General features: G+C 33.9%; 1 protein-coding gene across 5 annotated transcripts in view; it reads left to right on the forward strand.

Annotated features, from left to right (window-relative positions):
- LOC113928824 (ankyrin repeat and KH domain-containing protein 1) overlaps positions 1 to 27,388 on the forward strand; it is a 126,518-nt gene that overhangs the window by 64,884 nt on the left and 34,246 nt on the right. For 2 of the 5 annotated variants that reach the window (XM_027604962.2, XM_027604959.2), the window contains exons 11-15: positions 6,697 to 6,753; positions 16,051 to 16,138; positions 19,012 to 19,139; positions 19,351 to 19,494; positions 20,425 to 20,527. In XM_027604962.2, coding sequence (XP_027460763.1) covers positions 6,697 to 6,753; positions 16,051 to 16,138; positions 19,012 to 19,139; positions 19,351 to 19,494; positions 20,425 to 20,527 — 520 coding nt within the window. Of the gene's footprint in view, positions 1 to 6,696; positions 6,935 to 16,050; positions 16,139 to 19,011; positions 19,140 to 19,350; positions 19,495 to 20,424; positions 20,528 to 27,388 lie in introns of those variants that run through there. The other 3 variants (XM_027604961.1, XM_027604960.1, XM_027604963.2) reach the window with 2 other exon arrangements.

Below are 27,388 nucleotides of genomic sequence, written 5' to 3' on the forward strand. Positions count from 1 at the left end.
ATAAAAAATTAAATTAAAAATTGTCCATTAATTCCAGAATTTTTTAAAGATTCTCCCTGTTTAGCGTGCAGAATCACTTTAACTACTCTATGAGTAGAAAACCTTGAGCAGGTCACCTAATTCATATCTTCCTGATGTTTACATCTTTTATTACCACAGTAATGGGAATCATTGTACATTGAAATAAAGATTATTCCTTTATGTGTTTTCTTTCTCTGCATAGCATCTTTGTTTATTGGGCCCAGGTTTATTTTTAGTATTTGATATGATTATAGGTACATGATGTAAACCCACTGTAAGAAAATTCGTATTAAAATGCATTAGCATTACTTAAAATCTAAAAAATATTTTTTTAAAAAAACTTCCTTTGGAAAGTACTTAATCTTTTTTCTCTGTAAAGGAATTTTCATATTATTTATGTCCTCACACATTTGATACTGAACTCTTTGATCAGAAATTACTAATAACACCATTTCATAACTGAAATTGACCAACTCCTATAGTCTTTTAGACACTACTCTGGTGTTCTTTATTACTCTAGGTTATTTTCCCCAATTACTAGTCTTTAGGCCAGAAGGCAAAGTTTTAGTATTTCATACTTATTCTTGTCTCTGTAGCTAGCTAGCTTTAGCTAAAGCACGTATGGCTTGATTTCTTTTACCGCAGTCTTAACACTATTACTTTTCAAGTTCAAGGTGGAGAATTTGCATTGTTAACTATTCAGCAGTTTGATTTGATTGTAAAACTCTGCTTTTTTTCTCTTGCTTGCTTTTAATTTTGACTTTGTGTTGACTAACATGTCAGAGGTGTTTTGATTTGGTGTTTATGTTTTCCAGACCATTTGTGAAGATGATAGAATCTTACTCTTTTCATCATGACATGTTAATTTTAGTATTAAAACTTTGGTATATTTGTTAAGATAGAAGAAATAATTGTCATCTGTAGAATTTCCTTCACATATATTTACCAGCAAAGCTGAATTTGAAATAGAAATTTCAAATTTCTGAGAGAAAGAGTGATATATAAATCAGTTAAATAAGTCTCCAACTCCTTGGCCTTTCATTTCTAGAAGAGGTATATTGTAGTATAACTGATCAGTAAGTTCCGAACTCAAGGAGTACTTCCTATGATAAACAACTAACATAGGTATTAGGGAATGTAAGTACATTCTAGTTATGTTTATATAGAGAGATTTAGTGACCTAACTTAGCATTTTATAGGCGAGCATTGCTATTTGAAAGCAGAACTTAACTATAGGAAGAAAGGCTTATGAAAGATATCCTATAATCCTATATCTGAATGGAAGTCTAATGAGTGGCAAAGGCTACACTTAGTTGTTTGAAAAGAACTAATGCGGGGGCGCCTGGGTGGCTCAGTCTGTTAGGCGTCTGCCTTCAGCTCCCATCGTGATCCCGGGGTCCTGGGATCAAGCCCTCCATCGGGCTCCCTGCTTGGCGGGAAGCCTGCTTCTCCCTCTCCCACTCTCCCTGCTTGTGTTCCCTCTCTCGCTGTGTCTCTCTCTGTCAAGAAAATAAATAAAATCTTTTTAAAGATAAATAAATAAAAAGAACCAATGCTATGGAACATTAGACAGGACATCTAAGTTTTCAGTATAGCCATCAAATCGCTGATTAATACAATAAGCAAACATTTCCCTCAATCTTCCCATTTGTAAAATGAAATTTAGTAGTATTTTGTGAGCTATTTTACCAAGTCATGTAAATATTCTTACTTTGGCTCTGCTGGGTATCCTTGGGCAGATCACTTTTAAATTGTCCAGGCTTCTTTGTTTCTCTTCCTTCTCTTCTTCCTCACCTCCTCCTCTTTTTCCTTTTCCTTTTTTTATGAGGGGTTTAGACCAGATGATCTTTAACTACCTGACTTAAATCTAATTTTGTGATTTCTGAAGAACAAGTGAGTTGCCTATTTGGAGGTATTAGATGGACTAGATGATCTTGAGTGTTTTGTTAGTCCAGGAATGTGTAAAGTGCTATGAGATCTTAAAGAAAATGAATTTTTAAGATTATAAACCGTCATTACTAATAATGGTGTGAAGTATTATATAAATTATTCTCTCTCTCAAAATATTTATATACATATTAGATTATTTTAATTACCCCAAACATTATTTTGGGTGTTGATTATAATTAATAGCAGATTTAACTTGTCATAAAATATTTTATAGATTATCTTAATAGATAAAAGTCATCCCTGGGGCACCTGGGTGGCTCAGTCAGTTAAGCATTCGACTCTTTTTTTCTCTTTTTCTTTTTTTTAAGCATTCGACTCTTGATCTCAGCTCAGGTCTTGATCTCAGGGTCATGAGTTTGGGAGTCTACTTAAAAAAAAAATTATTAATCCCTAAAATACACAATTGACTTAGTAAGGCTACCCCAATAAAGACTAATCTGGCAGTATAATGCTAAATCATTACCTCGTTGATCCTAAGTCATCTATTAATATTTTATTCTACTTAAATACTGCTAAAGAAGTAGGAAGAGTTTCCTTGACATGGATTTTTATTTTAAATGAACTGTTTCCTCAAGAAGATAGGTCTCTCAGTTATCTTTGGAATTATTCAATTATGAATACATTCTTTTTTTTCCTTGCAGTTAAAGTTTATATCAGGTAGCAGGATAAACTTGTGTTACATCTTCTCATCTTACATACCTTAAAACTTTTCAAAATGTCCTTTATGTAGGATTATTTTTATAGCTTTGGCTTTCAAGTATACGCAGGCAGTGTTCAATGAGACACAAGGAATTTAGAATGCCATTTTACTTTAAGATGTGTGCCACCTTGAAGATAGGGGCGGAAGAGGGAGGAGGATACCAAAGACATAAGATAGAGCATGTTTTTTTCTTTATGTTCACAATGAATCTGTTTTAGATGAAATGGATCAGAGTAAATAAATAGAACCAACCTAAAGAAGTGTGGTAGGTACACAGCATTGCTAATTATGGTGTCTTTGCCATATTGAGTAGAAGTTGGTCTTGTACCAATTCTTATTTTCCTTGTTATTGTGGCTAAATTGTTGTTTTTTAAAAAAGTTTATAATTGAAAATTTTTTTCTTAGTTTTAAACAGGTGATATCTTTACATGGTTCAAAATTCAAACATAAAAGTGTCCTGTGGGCACCTACTTTCCCTCTCCATTGTCAATAGTGTTCATTTCCGGTATCCTTCCAGATACATTTTCTGTGTGTATGATGAAAAGTCACATATGTTGATAGAGACAGTTGTCAATGTTCACTGCTTTGTATAACTCCTTACTGAGATAGAATTTTGATTTTTTTCTATACTGATTTTCTCCATAGTGTTGACCATAGCTTTTAAGGATTTTTTTTTTACATTTTTAATATTTTATTAAAATTGAAGCATTTTGGCACTGATGAGGAAATTGGGTACTTTGAATATGTCATAATGGTCTATCACTGATTTGCATCCTAACCATATAGTAGGCTCTCTGACTCTTTTTGCTTTCCTTGGATTGTATTCTACCAGCCAAATGAACTTTTTTTGAGCATTTTTTTAGAATAGTTGAAATTGAAGCTAAGTGACTTGGACATGGATGTGTTAACACTCTCTGGTTCTTATTCATGGAATTTATTTCCTTTGAAATGAGATTTGATATGGACTTCCCTCAAAAGAAAAAGTATTGAAAGATTAGTTTATCTATATTAAATCTTATGAAATAGAAATGTGGACCAGGTCCTCTTTCATAAATTTTCTTTTTGAATTTCAGCAATATGTTATTTGTCCTTCTAGACATTTCTGTACCCCAAGCATATATATAGTCCATGTATATGAGCAGTATGTCTTTTTTTACATGAATGGATTTGTTATCACATATACTCTTCTCTAACTTTTTTCTTATAATACTTTTCTGTGTTAGTTCCTATAGATTTCTCATTCTTTTTCACAGGTACCCAGGGTTCTGTGTAATTTATTGACTATTTATTCATAAACTTCTGGCTTATTATAGTTCTTAAATATTATAAATGTGCTACACTAAGTATTGTTAAACATATTTATATATTTTTGCTACTTTTGTGAATATATCTGTAGGGATAAATTCCTAGAAATGAAATTACTGGTTATCAGAGGATCCACATCTAAAATTTTGATAGCTGCTGCCAAATTGTTCAGAAATGCTGGACCAGTCTGCATCTGTAGTAACAGTTGAGACCTGATTCCCCACATTTTTATTAACATGAATTAAAGTTCTTTCTTTTTCTTTGTTTCTTTATTTCATGATGGTTTAATTTCCTAATCTTTGATCATAGTCCCCGTGTTTGTTTTATCTAAAAAATCTTTCTATGTTCCAAGTAGCTCTCTGAGCTGCTTATTAATTGCTCTCAAAGCTTTTGTGAACTATGTAAAACAGGTGTAAAGTTACTTTCTGAAAGAGTATTCAGACATCATCTACAAATGCAAATTTTGAAATATTTTTTAATTTCCTTAACATTGATTTTTTTCAAAAAAAATCAGATATTCAGACAATATCTATTGACTTCATTCTGAAAGAGGAGAATAATGTATCTTCCACCATAGTATTTGCATGAGTTATTTTATTTTTGCATTGTCATGATTTTATAACATTCATATCTGCAGTCTGTTTTTTGACACTATTTCTCACAGTTGTTTAACTGTATATTTAGGGGATTCAGTGTTTATCAATACTCTTTTGTAGTGTGTAGCCTCATAATTCCTGAGTTCCTAAACCTGACTCACCTTTTGGCTGGCTGATACCGGTATTTTGATTTGAATTTACTTTCCTCTCCCAAAAAATGAATTCACAGGTGCTTGCATTTTTGAGACTACTATATGTTGTATTTATAAATGAATGTAGCTATATATAGAATTATTGAATTGCTTCTTTTTTCTCCTCAAAGTTTTAAACCCTCTATTCTACTGTCTTCTGGTACTGAATTATTTCCAAAGCTTGCTAGAATATTGCCCATTATGTGTAAGTAACTTCCCTTTTTTGCCTGGATTATCATAAGAGTCTTTCATTATACTTTTAAACCTCTGTGATTTCATCAGAATATGTCTTGGTGTTTATTATTATATATTAATTTTTCCTTGAAATTAGTAAGAAGATTTTAGGTCATCCTCTTAGGTCTTCTCCCTCTCTTTCAGTTTTCTTGTTGTATTATATCCTTGAATGCTTCTTTTTCTATTCTGTTTTCTTCTGGGATATTTATTATTTGTATATTGGATTTTTCTTGTTTCTTTTATCTTTATGTCTAATTCTTTGCATTTCTTTTTTCCTCTGAATTGTTTTTCTTAAGCCCATCCTCCAGGTCACTATTTTTCTGTACATTTCTGCTTCTATGTGGTTTTCATAGTTTCATTATTTCATTATTACTTAGTTTCTTATTTTTTCTTCCAACTTACTTTTAGATCTGTTCTTGTTGTTATATCACTTTGTTCAGTTATTTAAAGAGTTCAGGTTCTCTTTAATTTATTTGGAAGTATAGGGGATATTTGACTAAAATTTTGTTTACATTTTTGTAGGAATTTCTTGGTAGGTTCTCTGTTGGATACTCTGTCCTTATTATTTGTATTGGAATGAGGCTTGCTATTTGTTGAACATCATGTGGGGATGGGACAGGGAGAGGAAGTGAATCCTAATAGCCTCTTCAAATTATATAGTTGTCTTAGCATACTTTCTCACCAAATCTCTATCATAGGAGCATACATCCCCTTAATAAGCACATCACCCAAGTAAGAGGTAGCAGTGACTTAAGAGTGAAGTTTTCTCTCGGAGCGCCTGGGTGGCTCAGGTGGTTAAGAGCCAGACTTACGATTTCAGCTCAGGTCGTGATCTCAAGGGTCATGAGACGAGCCCTGCCCCTGCACCTGTGAGCTCCCTACTCAGCGGGCAGTCCACTTGAGATTCTCTCCCCCTTCCTCTGCCCCTCCCCTTGTGCATGCTGCATTTGCGCAAGTGCTCAGGCATGCATTCGCTCTTTTTCTCTCTCTAAAATACATAAATAAATCTTTTTTTTTTTTTAATTTAAAAAAAAAAGAATGAAGCTTTCTCTAGGCCATGTTTCTTTTATTTGGAGACTTAGTTGATCCTGGTTAGTGACTGAAAAGTTTATTGCTGTTTCTTCTACTGTATCCCTGTCTCACCTTCAAGTACTTCCTCTCTGTCACGAGTCTAGGTTGAGAGAAAATAGATCTATTCCATATATCAGGTTCTTTGAAAGTTCCTGTTTTAGTTGAAAAGTATGAGTACTAAGGACATTTATAATCAGGGAGAAAACTATATAACTATTTAAACACTTTATAAAAGTTTTTTCCTTACTTTTTCTCCCAACTTCTGATATTCCCAAATCCTTTGATTTAATTATTTTCCTTGGTTAGATATTAAGACACTACTCTTGATTCTGTGGCTCTAGTTGTATTTAAAGACAAAGGCATGAATTCAAGTAATTCAGCAGAATTTTTCTATTTGTTAAAGTTTATATTGAAGTTATATTGTAGAGAACCACATTATCAGACCCTTAAAAAAAAAAATCATACTCTGCTTCTGAGATTATGGTCTCCATAGATGAGAATCTTTTTAGTTGAAGATCCTGAGTTTACAAAGCCCAGCACCTGAAATACCAGTCACAAGGTCTTCATGGCCAAATGTGATTTTTATTTTTGGAATAAGATCCGTGAGTTCTTCTTTTTCCTTTCACAGGACAAGCAGGAGGACATGAAGACTATTTTGGAGGGCATAGATCCGGCCAAGCATCAGGTGAGGGAGGCCTTTGATGCTTGTAAGCTACTACATAAGGAATAGATGTTGTAGGTAACCAGAACTCTGGATATCTGAATTCCAGCCAAGAAGTTCCAGGACCTTGCTGGGTGACAAAGGAAATCTTCTTCAATTGAAAAAGATTATGAAGTTCCAATAAAAAGAGATTTATGTTACTAGTAGTTTGCTTCCTTAGTATTCTTTTTATGTGGTATTCCTAAAAAATTTCTTAGGTGAAAATAGATTTTCTTATTCAGATAGTTCTTTTGCATTCTTCCTTACTGGGAGATTCAACATACTACAGAGAGAAATTCTAGTCCTTTGCATTCAACTTTATATTCATCAAATATCTGAAACTCAGACTTAGGGAGTTATATTGGATTGTTTTTTATATAATCCTCAAACAAAAAAAAACAGTGACATTTACTCTATTATTCATACCATTAATTTCTATAAAGTTAAAATTATCCTCTGTAATTTAATTTTGAAATTGGTTTTTAAGAAAGTAAATGCTTATTTATAAGCAAACATTTCTTTTTAGAAAATGTTTTGAATTTCTGCCTGATGTGGTTTTAAGAATCAATCAAATTTAGTGTCCATTTTAATCCAGAGAGATTTGTTTAAACTCAGGAAGCAGTGCTTAATTTTAAAATCAGGAATAAATTGTGATTGTATCACAGTTAGCTTAGGCCTTCTAAAATAAATTTTTCAGTATCAAGCCACTCTTAATCATAATCCTGATTAAGCATCTTCATTATTGGCTTGTTGAATGAGAAGTTGCTATATTCATTCTAAATATATTTCACAAAACATTATGTGAAAATATGAATTTTTACTCAGTTGTATAGTATCTCAGGCTCCTATCAAAAATGTAAAGCTGAGTGTTATTTCAAATAAAGTATTTCTCTCTCCTCAGATTGGTTAAGGGAAACATGATTATAAATCTCTCTCTCTAAGCTGTAAGTCTCAAAAACTTGGGATTACTTTTTTAAATGAATTTTGTGGCCCACTTTTATTAGAGGTTCAGATTCAGCAGATTTGAAGTGGGGAATCTGCATTTTAAATGATATCCCCAGAGATTCTGATGGCAAGTTTTCCATATTCCACACTTTGAGACATTGCTAGAGTCCGTAGATTATTCTGCATCAAGTGTTGAGTTCTCTTCCTTTTCCATCTTTGCTTTATAATCCATCATTCTTCCTCCAGCCAAACCGAGTAAGTTTGGTTTTTCTCTTTGTTACTTGGTGATTTTTAGAAACTGAGCTAAACACAAGCCCTAGAATAGTACCTCAGTCTTTTTTCCATCTCAGTTGTCCTAAGGGTTATGAATAAGATCAGTAACAGCAGATCACTAAGGTAATAATTAAAATACAGTGGTGGATTGGAAGAACATACCCCCCAGGGGAGACCATCAGACTCCTCTAGTACATATATAGTATAAAACAGTCTCCCTCCCTCTCCTGTGATTCTGGTCTTTCCCTTGACAATCTCCTCCTCCAACTCAAAGAAATACTGCCTCTGTGATATAGTTACAATCCTTAGATGTATAACTTGGGTGTCCATGGCTGTGATTTTAAAGGAAATCAACTTACTTTTTAAAAAATAAACTTAATTTTAAATTAAATTTTGTTATCTAAGTCCAATTGGGAAAAAAACACATTTATTTCCTCCTAGGTGCTTATTCATCAGAACCAGAACTTTGCAGTGTATTTTTCATGGATAAGATTTTAGGGGACTTATAAAGTTCTAATTATCCATTTATCAATATTTTCAACCATTATTGATTAGCTTACCTTAACTTTAAATATGACCTCCCACTTTTTATGTTAACTTTTTATTAAGGAATAACATATATACATATTTTTTTAGTTTTACTATTCAAAGCTAAAAAACTTATCTATTTTTTTCTTGATCTAAAGCTATTTGTGAATACACAAAACTCCTAATACCTTTTCTTTTTGAAGGCCAAGTTCTCTCTTTCTAGGTTATTGTATGTTGAATGAGTCCTTTTCAGCTATCTCAAGTTTGTTTAAATATAAGTACAAATGACATCCAGTCAAGAAGGTGAAGTCAGTGTTAGTATATTTTGAAAGCTCTCTGCTCTCTGTAGTTTCAAGTACGTAGATATAATAAATAAAATAAGGGAGAAAAATGAACTAAGCTAAAATTATGTAGCTATAGTCAGAAACAAGATTAAAGAACACTGGACTAGAAATGGAGCGTGGATCCACAGCTGAAGCTATAGGCCCAAGGAGAATTAAAATTTTTAAAAAGGGGGGCTATGGGGGATGGGATTCCAATTTCTTTAGGGCAGTGGGGACTGAATGCATTGCAAATGGAGCAGTCCAGTAAACCTAGTCTACTTGAATGAAGCAAGGAACTGGGATCTTATTGCCCCACCTGTGAACAAGGATGGAAAAAAAGCTGCAAGCAACTTCCTACGGTTGCAGTTAGAAATGACTTGTTCTTGGTAGAATGACGATGCAAAGACAACAGTGTAACTAAGAACTTGGAATACACTATTTTTTGATTTAGTGAGCAGAACTGAAATAACTCCAGGAGACCAGAAGTTTAAGTTGTCAGTGAAAGATCTGCTGAAATGGACTTTTAGGGCCAGATTCAGGCAGCTTTCAGGCTATTTGATGAGAAGGGATAAGTCTGTGGATAGAAATAAAAGAAAAAACTCTAATGCAAAATGAGCTTTTCAAAAAAATTATGAAGCTCAAGAGCAAATCTACATGGAGAGATAGTCAAAATGTAAGCAAACAAACAAAAAAGCAGCAAAACCGGAGAATACAAGCCCAGGAAATTGAAATAAAAGACTTTAAACATGCTTATTTTAAACTATAACCAGTAGCCATAAAACAACATGAGACAAACAAAAGCCAATAATTATGAATTAAGAACAGATGGGTATGAAATAAAAAATTTAAACTTTGTGAGAGGGAAAGTTGTGGAAATATAAAATATATGGGATAAATAGTATATTGGACACAGTTGAATAAAAAATTAGTGAATCAGGTGATTAAACAAATAACACAATAAAGCGCAAAGATAAAGAAATGGAAGATTTTATGAAAGAGAAATTGAGAAAAAGAGGGTAGATTGAGAAGCTCTACCACACATTTCAAGTTCCTGAATGAGAGGATAGAAATACAAAGTAGAGGCAATGTTTGAAGAGTTAATGATAGAGAATTTTCTGAAATTGAAGCCAGACATGAATACTTGATTGAAAAATTAATAAGTAAAACAAATGAAACTGTAGAATTTGAAAGATAAAAAACAATATCTTAGAAGCTACTAGAGGGGAAAAAATGCATTACTTCAAAGGAACAACAAATTTTTGACAGCAGATTCTCGTCAACAATAATAATCACAGAAGACAGTGGGAAGTAATATCCTCCAAATACCAAGAAAAAAGATAGAATTCTATACTCGACTACTCTTCCAGAGAAGGAAAAATAAGCTCATTTTCAGATCTACAAAGAATGAAAGAGCTTACCACCTCAGATCCTTGCCAAAAGAACTACTAAAAGATATGTACATCAATAAGGAGACAGATATATCCTGGAGGAAGGCGTGGGATACAGGAAGCTACGGTAAGCAAAGAAATTAGTAAAACATATTATAAATATAAATTTTTTAATACAAAACATAAATTTTTATGCTTAAAACCAAAATAATACTAAAATTCTAGACAGCAATAGCATGAAATTCAGAAGGATGTGTTAGAAGGTTGAAAAGCCATGCTAGAGTCCCTGTGTTGTTCAGGAGAGGAGGATCAGGTACTGAATAACTTTAAAGATTTCTTTTTAGCAAAATAAATCAGTAATCAGAACAAATATAAATCTATTGAACACAGTTGTTAAAGGGAAAGACTTTTGAATTAGATTAAAAATCAAAATCTAGCAAATTCTGTCTTCAGGGGATAAATCTAAAACAACTGATAGGGGAAGGTTGACAAAGTGATGGAAAAAGTTCTGTAAGGCAATATTAATATCCAATGAAATGAGATTTTAAGCCAAAAGCATTTTTAGAGATAAATGTCCCTTCAACTGATAATGTCAGTTATTAATCAGTAACTAATAATCTACCTTCTAAAGAAAATAGAAAATTACAAAGTTACAAGAAAGATAGGTCTACATTTGTGGTGATAGATTTTTTCCACAGACTTCTGTATGAAGCTGATCAAACAGATAAAACAATTATTAAGAGAAAAATGAGATTTGCTCTTGTAAATAGCTAACATTCTGTTTCCATTATATATACTATGTTTTCTTTTCCAATACATGGAACATGTTTAAAAATTGTCTGTTTTAGGCTACAAAGTCTTTAAAACAAACTCCTTAGTCACATGGACTAAATTCTTTGATCTCTATTGCTTTAAAATTACAAATTAACAATAAAACCTTTTTTAAAAATCTCATTCACCTAGAAAATGAAGAAAAAACACTTGTACATAATTCATGGGTTAATGAGGCAATCATAGTAAAAATTACAAAGAAATTATCACAAAAACTATACATCAAAACTTAAGTGGGAGGATACAGCTAAAGTGGACCTTAGAAGGAAAGATTTTTTTATATATATAAAATGAAAGTAAATGAAGCCAATAAAAGAACAACAAATAGCACCACGAAGTAATGAACTAATAAAGATAAAAGCAAAATTAATAGAAAACAACAAAAAATAGGGATAAAAAATAGGGAAGAAAAGCAAACTTAAAAGCTGGTTTAACAACAACAAAACACAACTATTGAAATAGATAAAAATTTCCCCCTTTTTTTAAAAGGGGGAAAGGCACAGGTAAATGGTAGAAATTTAAAGGGAGTTATAACTATATGATACAGTAGAGATCTTTAAAATTTATAAGATAATCCTATGAACAATCAATACGTGAAATGAATGCTGATTTTTTTCTGTGAATATATAAATTTGTCAAAATTAACTCATGAATAGGAAACCTCGGTAGAACAATAAGTATATTACACATTGAATCGGTAGTTTAAAGTCATCCATCCAATGAAAGGAAGAAGCTCAGATGAATTTATAGGTGAGTTTTACCAAATGTTCAAGGAATAAATAAACCCTATATTGTTCCAGCTGTTTGCAAGAACAGAGAAAGAAGAAATGTTACAATGTGCAATATTTAAGTTTATAACTTTGAAAAATAACTTTCTTTGTTTATGAAGGAAAAAAATGCCATAAATTATATCCTAAAATTTGATTGATCTGAACAAATATTGGCTTTGCTAACAAACCCAACATTCATAAGTAAGTAGTATATACAAATTTGATTCCTATTTTAGAGATTTATTTATTTAGTGTGAGAGAGCGCATGTGCGTGCATACAAAAGAGCAGGGGTTGGGGGGGGCAGAGAGAGAGAGAGGCTCAAGCAGACTCACTGCTGAGTGCAGAGCCCCATGTGGGGCTCTGTCCCCAGACCCCAAGATCATGACCCACGCCAAAATCAGGAGTTGGCCACTCAACCGACTGAGCCACCCAGGTGCCCCTGATTTCCTATTTTAAGAGAAGGATTTAATGGTCAGATATTTGGGGGCAAATTACATATGTTGTAGGATTTACATTATTGATTTTAGGACATGAAATATAAATACATTATAAAGTTGGGGCATTATTTTACCTACCATTTTCTCAAATATAATTATGTTTTTCAAAACCAAAGAATGCAAGGAAAATAGACAGCTTTTCGCACCTTTTATTTCAGGAATTTTATTAGTATATTGAATTTTGAAATTTAACTTGGGGTGAGGATCTTGGGACTATACTTTCTGATGTTTTATCTTATAAGAGCTATAGTAATATTTTATATATGCAGAACTAACAGTTATTTTAAAAGTTTATTCTAAAGGAGGGCTTTCACAGTCCTTTGTCTTTGCCATTACTCACAGGACCTAGATATGCTGCCGGGTGCCGCTGCTAGGCCTAAGAGATGAGAAAGAAAGAAAAAGGAAAAAAAAAGTGACGTTAATATTGCCCACCCATGTTCTAGTAACAGTGTATTATCAAATGCAGATAATGAATGTCTAATTCTGAGTTTAGCTACTAACCTTAATTTCTTGTTAAATTAACTTTTCTTTCTCTTATTTACCTAGTAGAAAATTAAAACTTCAAACCTCAGTACTAAGAGGGAAGATTTGAGAGGTCAGTTACACATAGGTTCCTTCTTGGTAAACCGTATTCACTCACTTTATTGTTTTAGACATTAGGTATGTAATGGTAAGCAAAAATGGACACGATTGGTGTTCTCATGGAGCTTACAGTTTAGTGGCAGAGACATGTAAGCAAATAGTTATACAAACTAATATATGATTGAAACTTATGAAGGAGTGCTTCATATAGCTATGTCCATACAGATGGTCCCGGACTTACGATGGTTCACTTACGATTTTTCGACTTTATGATGGTGCAAAAGTGATACGCATTCAGTAGAAACCATACTTCGAATTTTGAATTTTGACATTTTCCTGGGCTGGCGATATATGGTAAGATACTCTCAGGATGCTGGGCAACAGCAGTGAGCAGCAGCTACGGTGAGCCAAGGATAACAACCAATGCACTCGCAACCATTATGAACTCATAGAACCATTCTGTTTTTTACTTTCAGTACAGAATTCATTCATTACATGAGATTTTAAGTACTTTATTATGAAGTAGACTTTGTGCTTGGTGATTTTTTGTCCCAGCTGTGGGCAAATGCTCTGAGCATGTTTAAGGTAGGCTTAGCTAAGGTATGATATTCAGTAGGTTAGGTGTATAAAATGCACTTTGAACTTAAGATATTTTCAACTTAAAATGGGTTTATCTGTACGTAACCCCATCATAAGTCAAGGAAGATTTATAATAGAAAGAGTAATTGGGTCAGGAAGTTCAGGGAGGTCTACCTTGAGGAAATAACACTTGGCTTGAGATCTGAAGGATGAAAAGGAGCTAATAGAGAAGTGTTACAGGGAAGAAAGAACAGCTTGAGCAGAAAGGCCTTGAGTTAGGAGTGGAAATAACAAATTGCCAAAGGAGCAATTTATTTCCAGATTGTAGTTGATTGCATTGATAATTCAGAAAAAAAGTGAAATGGAAAAACTGAACAACTTTCAAGGTCTTTCTGACTAAGATCTTCATATGTATATTCCATTTTAAGTAAATTGCCAGAATGTTAGATTTGCCTACATTTGAATGTAAATTCACAATCCATTCTAAAGCCAAATGATTTTGGCATCACCTGTATTAACCATCTTCTATATTTTAAAGTTAGTAAAGATTGTCATCTCATCAAAATATATAACAAGAAGTCAAAACATAAATTAATTTTTATAAGAGGTTGAGATTCTGTACTATCAAGATAAGAATTTTTAAATCTCTTTTAGAGTGTAATTCTTGTCACTGCAGACCAGTTTAAAGTTTCCATTGGGTTGACAATCTACTTATTTCTCATTGTTAGTTTGCCTAAGTTGTAGATTAGGTATAGTTGTATAAACAGACTGAAAAGTATCCTATTAGCAGAGCACACTATGTATTTTTTTAAGATTTTATTTTTTAGGGGCACCTGGGTGGCTTAGCTGGTTAAGCCTCTGACTCTTGATTGCATCTCAGTTCATGATCCCAAGGTCATGTGATCAAGCCCTATATTGGGCTCCACACAGCATGGAGTCTGCTTGAGATTTTCTCTCCCTCTCTCTGCCCCTCCTGGTTATTCTCTCTCTCTCTCTCTCAAATAAATAAATATTTTTTAAAAAAGATTTTATTTTTTAAGTAATTTCCACACCCAATGTGGGACTCGAACTCAACCCCAGAGATCAAGAGTTGCATAGTCCACTGGCTGAGCCAGCCAGGCACCCTGAGCACACTATTTTTAAGTTGACTATGGTAGCTAAAGGATTCTCAGAGTTAATTAGAATAGAGCTGAAGTAAAGCTTGACTTAAGCACTGTTCTTTATCAAGTTTTTTTTTAAGATTTTATTTATTTATTTGAGAGAGAGAGAGCGTACACACTAGTGGGGTGGAGGGGCAGAGGGAGAGGGAGAAGCAGACTCCCTGCTGAGCAGGGATCCCTATGTGGGGCTCAGTCCCAGGAGTCTGGGATTGTGACCTGAGCCAAAGGCAGAGACTGAACCACCCAGGCACCCCTTTATCAAGTTTTTCTTAGTAACAAAAGAGGACCAGAACAACAGAAATTAATGTTTACATACATAATGAAACAGGATAAGTGAGCGAACTTTTCATAGAAGCAGTATATCAGCTACATTTTATTTTATTTATTTTTATTTATTATTTATTTGAGAGAGAGAGAACACAAGCAGAGGGAAGAGGCAGAGGAGAAACAGACTCCGAGCTGAGCAGGGAGCCTGATGCGGGACTTGATCCCAGGACTCTGGGATCATGACCTGAGCTCAAGGCAGATGCCCAACCGACTGAGCCACCCAGGCTCCCACTTTTTGTTTATAGTTAACATACAGTGCAAGATTGGTTTCTGGGGTAGAATTCAGTGGTTCATCACTTACATACAACACCCAGTGCTCATCAGTCAGCTACATTTTAATACTTAGATGAATGTAATAAGAGTTCACAGTTCTCCCAGCAGTCCTACTTAGCATATTAGCAAGCTCCTTTTAGGGGCATTTGATATTAGGATGGTAGCAAGCTGTTTTATCATTCACTTCTCTTGCTGGCAAACTTCCTAGAAGGAATAACAGTCTTCTGCTATTATAAAACTGCTTCTTTTGCCTTTCAGTATTCACATATTTAATTTCTAGTCTAATAAAATGTCTGCTTGTTGGTATGTCGTCTCCTTTTTTCTTTTCTCTTTAGTCTTGAAATACCATAGTGTTTAGTGTTCTTCTTTAGAGACTGGTTTCTGGATAAATAAAATTTTAAAAAAGAACTGGTTTCTGTCCTATGATAGAGTTCTTATTGGTTTCTAATATGGTAAGATCAGGATCTTCTTAATCATGTGTAAGACTAAGGTTCTTTTTTCACAATTGATGTGAATAGTTAGGAAAACATCTTTTTGACTTTAGGATTAGAAAAATGCAGCTATTTCTCTTTGAGGCTCAAACTAAACATAAGTAATATCTTTAAACGCTGTTTGGTATGCAAAAGTGAACTTGCCCTTGAAAAGTTATACCATCTCCTGTGGACTGAAATTAATCCTACATTTTGAAGGAATTGAGATAGATATTATAAGTGGCTACAGTAAGTATTAAATCTTATTTCTCATGTCATTTGTACTGTGTTTAAAATAGATGGTTAATGAATCGGCACTGATGTTTCTTTAATAGGAACACGAATCTGAGGGTGGAAGAACACCTTTGATGAAAGCTGCAAGAGCTGGTCATTTGTGCACCGTGCAGTTTCTTATTAGCAAAGGTAAGGGAAGCACAAGTAAGAGGCTATCATTTCTGAAAAAAGAAAATCCTAAACTGGCGCAATTTGTGTTAGAGCTATTTTTCCTACAGTCCAAGTATTGTATCCTAGTCTTTTGTTGCTATATTTTATTTAGTAAGTGTAGAGTTCATGAGGTACTTATTGGGATTTTTCTATATTAGTTTTGAATTTGAATTTTGGCAACTAAGCAGCATATTATTGCTACCCAAAGTTGGAAAAGCCAAATGTAAAACATCCAGTTATATTTAGTAGATAGAGTATTGTTCAGCACTTAATGATAAGGCAGTTCTGCTGGGAGGTGGGGTTGGGAGGCACTACTGTTTATTGTACAGTTGAATTAACCACATATACAAGGGTGTTATGTATATTTTTATATTCCTCCAGAGGTTGTATTATTAGAATATATTTAGGCAAAGAAGTTCACATGATGGATGGAGATAGTTCAAGACTGTTCACTAACAAAAAGTGAAATACTGCTGAACCCACGTTAGGTTGAACCACAAAACTGTCATTTTATACATCAAAAATGGTAATATTAGCGATTTCATTTGGTTCAGCCTAACTGTGTGTTTAGTGTTAGAGGTACTCTAGCATTTGATGAAAGATCCTGGGGTAGGATGGTAAAATGCAAGGGAAGTCTGCTTGGGTGATGTCATGTTGTTAAAATAAGAATTTTAAAATGTGTTTTTTTAAGATTCTATTTATTTGAGAAAGAGACAGAGACAGTGACAGAGATAGCAAGAGAGGACACCAGCAAGGGAGAAGAGGGAGAAGCAGGCTCCCTGCTGAGCAGGGAGCCCGACGCAGGGCTCAATCCCAGGACCTTGGGATCATGACCTGAGCTGAAAGCAGGCACTTAACCAACTGAGCCCCTAAAAAAAGAATTTTATTAAAAATAAATAAATAGGGCGCCTGGGTGGCTCAGTTGGTTAAGCGACTGCCTTCGGCTCAGGTCATGATCCTGGAGTCCCGGGATCGAGTCCCACATCAGGCTCCCCACTCAGCGGGGAGTCTGCTTCTCCCTCTCACCCTCTTCCCTCTCATGCTCTCTATCTCTCATTCTCTCTCTCTCAAATAAATAAATAAAATCTTAAAAAAAAAATAAATTGGAAGCCTTTAAAAAATAAATAAATAAAAATTTTATACCTACATTCCAACAGAACTCAGATATTTTGTGCCACTACGAAAGCAGTATAAAATTCTATCCTTTTAAATACACTTATTTTCTTGGGCGCCTGGGTGGCTTATTCGTTAAGTGTCTGCCTTTGGCTCAAGTCATGATCCCAGGGTTCTGGGAGAGTCCCACATCGGGCTCCTTGCTCAGCGGGGAGTCCGGTTCTCCCTCTCCCTCTGCCGCTGCTTTCTCCTCTCTTGCTATGTTTCTCTCTATTGAATAAATAAATAAAATAAAAAAAAAATACTTCTTTTCTTCTTTAATTGGATTCCAACTAGGTTTATTTTCTTAATAGCACATTTGTGCTACCAAATAAGGTGTATCTTTTCATAGTGTTATAACATAGTCTGTAAAAGCTATTTACCTCAAGCATACTGAAGTAATAATAAAAAGATGGGTAACCTTTGGAATTCTCTCAGGCTCCTTGACTGAGGGGGTTATCTAATCATAGCCGACACCAACCCTGATAACCTTTGGAATTCTCTCAGGCTCCTTGACTGAGGGGGTTATCTAATCATAGCCGACACCAACCCTGCTAAGCATGTAATCAGACTTGTCAGGAGGAGGAACACATTGATTATAGCCTTTCTAGACTGTAGTAACTGCTAAACAATCCTGCCATCTAAATTTATTATTAACAACTTTAAAAATAATTGCATGTTGCTAATATAAGAATGTTTATTGGTGTGTCTTGCTTGCCCTTCCCAAAAGGTGCTTTTATGTGAATTAGGATTAGGTTCAGCTGGATATTTCTGAAAATTAAATTAATTATATTGGTTTTTCCCATGGGTTTATTTTTCTCTTCAGAAACTAAGTCTGGAATTAAGGAAGAAAGAATAACTATCTAGTTGAGACTTCGGCACATTGTAATTTTTTTTAGGGGTCAAAAACAATTTATCAAAAAGGAGGCCAAGAAAGGGTTTTGCATTTAGACTTTCTTCAGGTCAGGTTGAACAAAGCTGTTGAACAACTTACTAAATAGCCTTTCAGATAACATTTTTGGATATTCTTGTCTTCTCTCCATATCCAGGTCCCTCTGACACTTAAAATATACAATATAAAGAATTAAAGATCTCTTAAATATTGTTTAAAAAATCTGTTTTCTCTACTTTGAGACCTGGCTATATTGCCACATTCTAGAAGTAGATAAAAAATGTCTTTACAACATTTTGAGAGTTAGATACAATGATACTATTTGATGCTTATGTTAACCTGTATATATTTATTAATCTTAGTCTTCTAGATTTTCCATTTTAAAAGTGATATTGAATGAACGAACTACAGCTACGCGCAACATTGTGGATGAATCTCACAAATATTATATTGAGCGAAAGAAGCCAGACACAAAAGAGTACACTGTATGATTTCATTCATATAAAGTTCAAAACCTAAAACCAGTTTGGAAGTCAGAATAGTAGTACTATTGGAAGGGTGGGGCGTGACTGAAAGAGGGCACAAGGTGTGGGACTTGTGGTATGTGGATAATGTTCTGTTTCTTTACCTGGGTGCTGGTTACACAGGTGTGTTCACTCTGTGAAAAGTTTTCAACCATACACTTACGATTTGTGCACTTTTTTGTATCTATGTCATACTTCAAAAAAAAAAATCTCTAAAGTGCTATTATTTGTGAACTTGCTTGATTCTACCTTTTTCTAAGATTGCTGTTTATATTTCTTTGAAGGTGCCAATGTGAATAGGGCTACAGCCAATAATGATCATACGGTAGTGTCACTGGCATGTGCAGGAGGTCACCTGGCTGTTGTTGAGCTACTCTTGGCTCATGGAGCTGACCCTACTCATCGACTCAAGGTAGCCTACCTAAAAATAAGTAAATGAATAATATAGTCATTATTATTAAAAGATACTGAAGATGTGTTTGCCTGGTCTCAGTGCTTCATATTCATTACTATTTATAAATGAGTTTTGGTTCTAGACAGGCTGCTAAGAAACTAAATGTTTATAGCAATTGTAAGAAGAAATTTACAAATAATTGATTAATGGCTTTGTCCATCTTTCTCAGGATGGCTCGACGATGCTCATCGAAGCTGCAAAAGGTGGCCATACTAATGTTGTTTCTTATCTGTTGGATTATCCAAACAATGTTCTGTCAGTTCCTACTACAGATGTGTCTCAGCTCACCTCACCTTCTCAAGATCAATCTCAGGTAAAATAAAACAGCTGATTTATAAATATAAAGCCTCCAAATTGGGAGTTTTTGTTTAAAATTAGTTTTAAGGAAAATGGATTTGTTTCTCTTTTCTATTACGTATTGAGCTAAACATGATCCTAAATTCTTTAAGATTTATTTTCTTCAAAAGTACATGAAAATTACGTATCGCCTTATTTACTGAAAATTTCTTTTTTATATATAAATTTATATATAAATATATATATAAAATTTATATATAAATATAAATTTTCCAAGTTGTCAACCTACTATAGCTAGGTCTTTAGGGTTATTTGTTTTTAATGAATACATTAAGCATAACCTTAAACCAAGGGACAACTTCTTCCTTACTACCTCCCAAGACAATATTAGTTATTCTAGAGATAGTTACTTTTGTTAACCAGGAAAGTGTAATTAACCAGGAAATATGCACCAAAAATTGATAAAAGTAATTTTTAAACCTACCTAAAAATATGGAGAGAATAGAGTATACTAAGTATACAAAGTTATCCTGAGAACTGCTAAAATACCCCAATTAGGGACTATGTTGGATTTTCTTTTTTTGACCTGTACAGAATTTGAACAAGGGTAAATTGGCCAGTCAATATGTGACTTGTACTCCTGGCTATAATCAGAACAACCAAGGCCCAACAAGGCTTTCTCTCTAATAAGAGAGTAACACTAATTCTGTTTAGCTTAAATCATTCACTGCCTATAGAGCGCCAGAGTTTGTCCAATTCAGTATTCTCAGAAATTATTCCTTGGTGAAGGCTTTTTTTGTTTGGTTCGGTTTTTTTTTTTTTTTTTTTTAGAAACAAAACAATGAAGTTGGTAATATATGAAGAACATCTAAATTTCCATTTGATTTATGGGCCCTTGTTTTATTCTTTGGTCTGAGATGATATTTTTTCTGAGTTAACTTTTTAGGTTCCACGTGTACCAATGCATACACTCGCCATGGTTGTACCTCCCCAAGAACCTGACAGAACATCACAGGAGAACTCTCCTGCCCTTTTAGGAGTACAAAAAGGTTAGTTATTGAATTATTTTCCTTAAAATGGGTATTTTAGCACCTAATTAATGAATTCATAAAAATACTTTAATGGTATACAGTTAATGTGTACCCAGGATTAATTGAGGTAGGTAATTCTGACAAATGCTAAGTCTCACAGACTGTTTATAAAAGAAAGAAGATAAATACTAGGAAAAGTCACTTCTAATTATCTTGTTAACATACTGCTAGGTGTAGTTTTCTTCTGGCACAGATAAAAATAGTTAAAAAGCATATCAACTTGTTGATTATATTACAGTAACAAAAATTTATCAGACATTCATTTTCCATTTGACAGTTCTTTTGTTAAATAGTACAATATGAGGAATGGAAATGTGTGTTTGCTGTCTAGTTAAGTCTTTGTAGCATTGATGCAACTGAAAGAGAAGTTTAAGAATTACATTTAGTTTCTTTCATGTAATGCTGAATATGGTGGGCTAATATCTGTCATTATGTGAACCTAGACAAGTAACAATCAAAAAGTATATAGACATCTTGGCTCTTTCCATTGTTTGGCTATTGTGGACATTGCTGCTATAAACATTGGTGGGGGGAAGTATATAAATAATATCCAAGTAAATATTAAGAAGCATATACTATTTAAAGGACTCAAGTTTATGAACTCTGATATTTTCCTGCTTTTTCACTTGTAGATATAAAGTACTTTCCCTTGATACTCATGTATAGTTGTCTTATATGAGTTCCCTGAAATAAAATAGGTAATGTGTAAGGTATTTAAAAATTACATAAAAACAAATTTATGAGCATATTTCATTCAGTATATGATAACCAAGCTCTAGATTTTTGAAAGCACATTGTGGTGTATAAGTATATGTTAGTTTCTCTTTGATTTAAGAAAAGTTCGTTAGAGTTGACTGTTACAGCACCAAGCAGAAGCTTCTTTTAAATTATGTCAATTTGAGTAATTTAGAGTATTGAGGGCCTTGACCAAGGGTTACTTCATTTCTAAACTATTAATTTCAGAGATAAAATATCTGTAATCTCTCTGACTTAAGCTAATAATGGAGTTTTCCATTGGACACCTAGCTATTCAAACTCTTCAGAAAATGAAGACTGCTGTTTTTAATTTTAACAAATAAAAAGCAAATTAAGCATGTACTTGTTAAGGAAAATAAGCATCCTAATTGACTTTACTGTTAGTAAAATATTTAAACATAAATGTGTCTGTTTTTGTTTTTTGTTTGGCTATACATTGTAGAGGACTCCAGTAACTTTGGCTGGGGAAATTCAATACTAAATAAGAAATGATTCAGGGCGCCTGGGTGGCTCAGATGGTTAAGCATCTGCCTTCGGCTCAGGTCATGATCCCAGAGTCCTGGGATCGAGTCCCGCATCGGGCTCCCTGCTCCTTGGGAGCCTGCTTCTCCCTCTGCCTCTCTCTCGCTCTCTCTCTCTCTGTGTCTCTCATGAATAAATAAATAAAATCTTAAAAAAAAAAAAGAAATGATTCAAAAACTATATTAATAACAGAGCCACAAAATAATCAAATAATCTGGGAAGGACATGGAATGTGTGCAGAGAAGAAGTAAAACATTTTAAATTTAGGTTTAATATGTAAGTAACAGAAATGTTTGGGTAGGGTTTCTTCAAGTTGATGGTCAAGTGAATAATCATATTTTTTAATTACTGAAATACCATCTGATACTTGGTATCTACTTAATTTTCTTCACTTTGATGTTTTATTACTTATCAAATAGCATAAAAATGAACTAGCCTTTTGAGTAATCTTTCATTTACTAAATTATAAGAGAAGGAAAAAATTAACAGTTGTATTTAGATACTTGGGTACTTGCTGTTGCCAGATGCCACGTGGCATTGCCAACCTAATATTCCTTTATGTAGAATCAAACTGCGATGATGCACCGTATTTAGATGTTATTTTAGTATAAATCATGTGCATCATAGAATATTGTATCACTATGAATCAGGAAAAATTAGTTGATGATGTAAATGTACACACTGAATTACCCAGATAGGAAAACGTATCTTAAATCATAAAAGATATATTATTACTTTTTCCTCCTTAAAGTGGCTTTTTCTCCTTAAAACTTCTCATTTATGTCTCTAAAGAAGTTCCTTTGAGTGATGAAATCTCTCTTTGACCCAGTTGTTTTTGTTTCTTCTAAGGCCATAGATTATATCTGTATTGCAAATGTGATTAGGGATGAGGGAGAGTTCTTATTCTCTAGGACTTTCTTCCTTTCGTAGCAATCATCTTTTAAGTTCTTAGAACATTTTACTTCTGCCTGAAGTCTTTTTATTATTTGTATCTGCATCCTCCTAAAATATTTTCATGCCCTTAAAACTTACCTAGGTATTTTATATATATACTACCCAGATATTCTTTTCTTTCATGATCCATTTGTACCATTTGTTCCATCCATATTGACCCATATTCTCCTGATTTAGGCAGCTAATCTCACTTATCCTTTGTTGGTTTTCAAAGGATTTGACATTCTAGGTGGCATCTGACAAAGGCCTCAAGATCACCTCTATAAACAAAATGTGAAACCAAGTGATAGTGATATGCTCAGTTTTCTAGTATTATTTAGCTTTATTAACTATAGCTTTGAATGTTCAGTTGGGAAAGGATGCATAAGTAATATCAACCTTATGCCTTTCTGAATCAGTTTTGTAAATAAATTTGTTGATTAAAGCTACTGTTATATCTAACTTATTTGTTGTAACTGGTTCTACAGAGATTCTAAAAGATAGGACTCGTGATTATCCTCTGCAGGTTGTACAACTTAGAACTAATCTACCACAAGACATTAAATTGATGTCAGGATAAACAAAACACATCTTTTGTGTGCACCTCAAGCCCTCTTAAGGAGTAATTTCTTTCTTCTGGAGTACTACAGCTCCTTATTGGATCTTCCTTCTGACTCTGGTCACACCTGCCCCTTCCCTTCCCAAGCCTTGGACTTCAAGTGTAGAAGCTTGAGTTAATCATACTTCCCCTGTAGACAATCATTCTGTTGTGTATGATGTGAATTCTTTTGTTTTTATAAGTTCTTATAAAATGTTTCCTATTTTGTGTGTATTTTTAATTTATATGCATGGTATTATGCTATAGATCATGTTTTGTTTTTTACTTTTTTCACTCAACACTTTTACAGATCTATCCATGTGTCTACCTCTATACTGTTTCTGCTGGCAGCATAGTGCTTCATCCTTTATATCTTCCATTTTTCACTTGTCTTTTTCCAGTGATGGGTATCCAAATTGCCTCTCATCCCCCACCAATCTGTTTGAGAATCTCTTTGGGATAAAATCTTAAGGATCTGTTTGAGAATCTCTTTGGGATAAAATCAGGAACAGAATTACTGTCATAGGAGGAGCCTGGGTGACTCAGTCAGTTAAGCATCTGCCTCTTGATTTTGGCCCTGGTCATGATCTCAGGGTGGTGAGATCAAGCACGGTGGCCTGGGGCTCCGAGCTCAGTGGGGAGTCTGCTTGAGATTCTCTCTCTACCTCTCCCTCTGCCCCTCCCCCCACCATATATGTGCTCGCTCACTCTCTCTTAAAAAAAAAAAAAAAAAAATTACCTGTCATAGGACTCCATAATGTTTATCTGACCAGTGCCACAAATTGCTCTCTAGAATGGCTACAGCAATTTACACTCCCACTAGCAATGCATAAGGGTTCCCATATTACCCATATTATACACCCTCTCTCCCATTTCCAAGCCTGCCAGCCCTTGGCTTTACCTTTGTATTTGGTTTTGTACATTTTTATCTCCCCTTTTAGACTGTAAGCTCCTCAAGGGCAGGGTTTATGTTGCTTGTCTTTGTATGGTCCACTATGCCTTGCTTGTACTAGATGTTCAAATATTTGTTAAATAATGAGTGCCAGGCTAAGAATTTAGATTATTCTGAAGACAAAGAAAATTATTAAGAATTTTTTTTTAAGAAGAGAGACATTGTAATTAAAGAGGATGTTTAAAAAATTAATGAAGAAATAGTATTCTAGAATGGTTGGGAAAAGATGGAAAACAAATTTGAATATAAACTAAGAATTAAATTAATATGCTACTTTATATCCCAGAATTGTTTATTGGAGTAGGTAACATGAAAAGTTCTCATTTTCATATCAAATCATTAAAATTGTGTAGAAATTATAGGTACAGTGAATGAAATTGAGTGTTCCTCTGGAGATTTTACTGCTAATATTCTCTAATTTAGCAGATTTCCATTTTGTAATCCTGCTTATGTGAATTTACATATGGCCAAATTTAATGTCTTTTAACATATGAGATTTACAGTAAAAGGGAGGAGGTTCAATTAATCTTTTAGCATGTTACACAGATGCTGTCTCTTTGGACACTCTTGGTTATCCTTCTGTGTTAAAGATGTATAGGATGCCCCGCTACTTTGGGAAATTTTGAGACAGAAATCTAGGTATAAAGGAAAAATGAGTTATTTCTAGGCCAGTGGCTTTCACTTTTTACCGTGACCATAATAAGAAATATTTTATAGGGGCGCCTGGGTGGCTCAGATGGTTGAGCCTCTGTCTTCGGTTCAGGTCATGATCCCAGGGTCCTGGGATCGAGCCCCACATCGGGCTCCTGGCTCAGCGGGAAGTCTACTTCTGCCTCTCCCCCTGCTCATGCTCTCTCTCTGTATCTCTTGTGTTTCAAACGAACAAATGAAAAATCTTAAAAAAAAGAAATATTTTATATTGAAACTTAGAACATAATATACATCTGTTTATCCAAATACAAATTCCACGAGACAATATATATGCTACTACACTTGATGTAATTATGTTACTTTCAACTGTATTTCATCAGTCTTTTTTTTCCACCTAAGACCCAGTTGGGAGTGTTGTTTAAAAATCATTCTAGTAAGGTGCTGTGTGGTAATGTAAGAAAGCAAGGGAATTGCGGGACAATGTTTAAATATCCTTAGACAAAAAACAAGTAAGGAAATAGGAAACCAAACCTAGATCCATCTGTATGTCAGGTATTTTTCCCTTTGGTCTTTATTTTTTATTGCACAAAGTACTAATTTAGACACAAAAATGATTGATGGACTTAAACTCATTTTAATAGTAAACTCAATTTTTGGCAAGTATATGTCCACTTCATTCTCTCACTGTGCGTAAAATAAAGGCTATATTCAAAGCTGTCTCTATATCATGGTTTCCTATTACAAACTTTTTTAGTTTTATTAATGGAGGAAAAGGGAAAGCTGAGAAAGTAGGAAAACACCAGACCAAAGAGTAAGATGTTGGCTTTACCTGTATTCCTAAATAGTACTTTATGATGTCACTCAATGCTACTAGTGAATAGATTTAATTTATTTGTATCTGATAGTGGGAGATGTTTTAAAAAGCTAGAACTCTTATATTCTGGCATCTTATACTATAGCCTTCCTACCTACTAAAATTTTTGTTGCTAAAGGGATACTTGTCCCATTCTCTCCTTTTCCCGAACATGAAGGTGTTGCTTTAGCTTCTAGGAATAATTGGGTGACATTATTTGTTTTTACCAACTTGTTTTATTCTTGATTTATAACTTGTATTAATGCTTTAATGTGTATCTATGCAATCCCACTAACTCCATGATTACAGATACTCAACTATTAGCTATTTTGGGAAGAACTGCTTTTTGTCCATTATTTTCACCATCCTGTTCTTCCCTGCTACGTATGTCCTGGGCTTAGTCTTTATAATAAGTTAAATAAGTTAATTTTAGTAATCTTGTGCTGTAAGCTTATTGTATTTTATTTGTTAACAAGATAGGGCTTATTCCTATCTGTTACTGTCCTCAAAATTCCAATCTTATTTTGGGTCACACTGTTTATAAGATTTTAAGATCTGAGAATGTCCAGGGTGGTCATATAATTACCAGTCTGATTGGTGTTGACCTCTTACCTAGTTTTCCTTAATCTTAAATACAAATTAAATAGCATGTTTTAAAATTAATGAACATTTTAAAGGAACATTCAGTCTTTGCAGAGCTTGAATTGTCATTGAATTTATTACATGATTTGAAAATTTCTTTGCTGGATTAGCAGATATCTACATTGCTATTTGTGGCAGTAAATCTCCCTTTTCTTACCTGTTGATTGTTATTAGGTACTTGGAACAAATAAATCAAACCATGAATTCCTGTAAGATCTTATGGAAGTAGTTATTAAATTATCTCACAAGGGTGCCTGGGTAGCTCAGTCAGTTGAGTGTCTGCCTTTGGCTCAGGTCATGATCCCAGAGTCCTGGGATTGAGCCCTGCGTTGAGCTCCCTGCTCAGCAGGGGGGTCTGCTCCCCATCCTGTCCCTCCCCTTGCTAGTGTGTTCTCTCTTTCTCTCTCAAGTAAATAAATAATATCTTTAGAAACATTTATCTCACAAATATGATGGCTTTTGCTCTGAAAGGATAAAGTCTTGACCCATCCCTTTGCTCAGATATAAATTTGAAATTGAATCTGGGTAATACATTTTGCTGAAGGTTGCTTTTAAAGAATAATTAAGTCTCTTAAAGTGATTGCTATAGTTTGGGAAATGTGGTATCCTGAATCTGTTAAAGTCAGTATCTAGGGGGAAAACTGTTGGACTTTTTCATTAATAACATGTTGCAGATGTTTGAGGTACCTGCATTTTTGAGATTTCCTATTCTAGCAAAAACAAAACAAAAACAGTTGAATCTCTGATTTTTTTCCTCTAGTGGTTTTATTGCCCTCTTGTAATTCAGAGTATTTTAACATCAAATGGGTGATGACGTTTTTCCTTTGGACTTGAGAATCGTGCTGAATGCATTGGATGATCTTATTTTTAAAACTATTAAGTTACCAATGTTTTTCATATATGTTGATTGCA

The sequence above is a fragment of the Zalophus californianus genome, chromosome 5 (assembly GCF_009762305.2).
Source record: "Zalophus californianus isolate mZalCal1 chromosome 5, mZalCal1.pri.v2, whole genome shotgun sequence".
Classification (NCBI taxonomy): Eukaryota; Metazoa; Chordata; class Mammalia; order Carnivora; family Otariidae; genus Zalophus; species Zalophus californianus.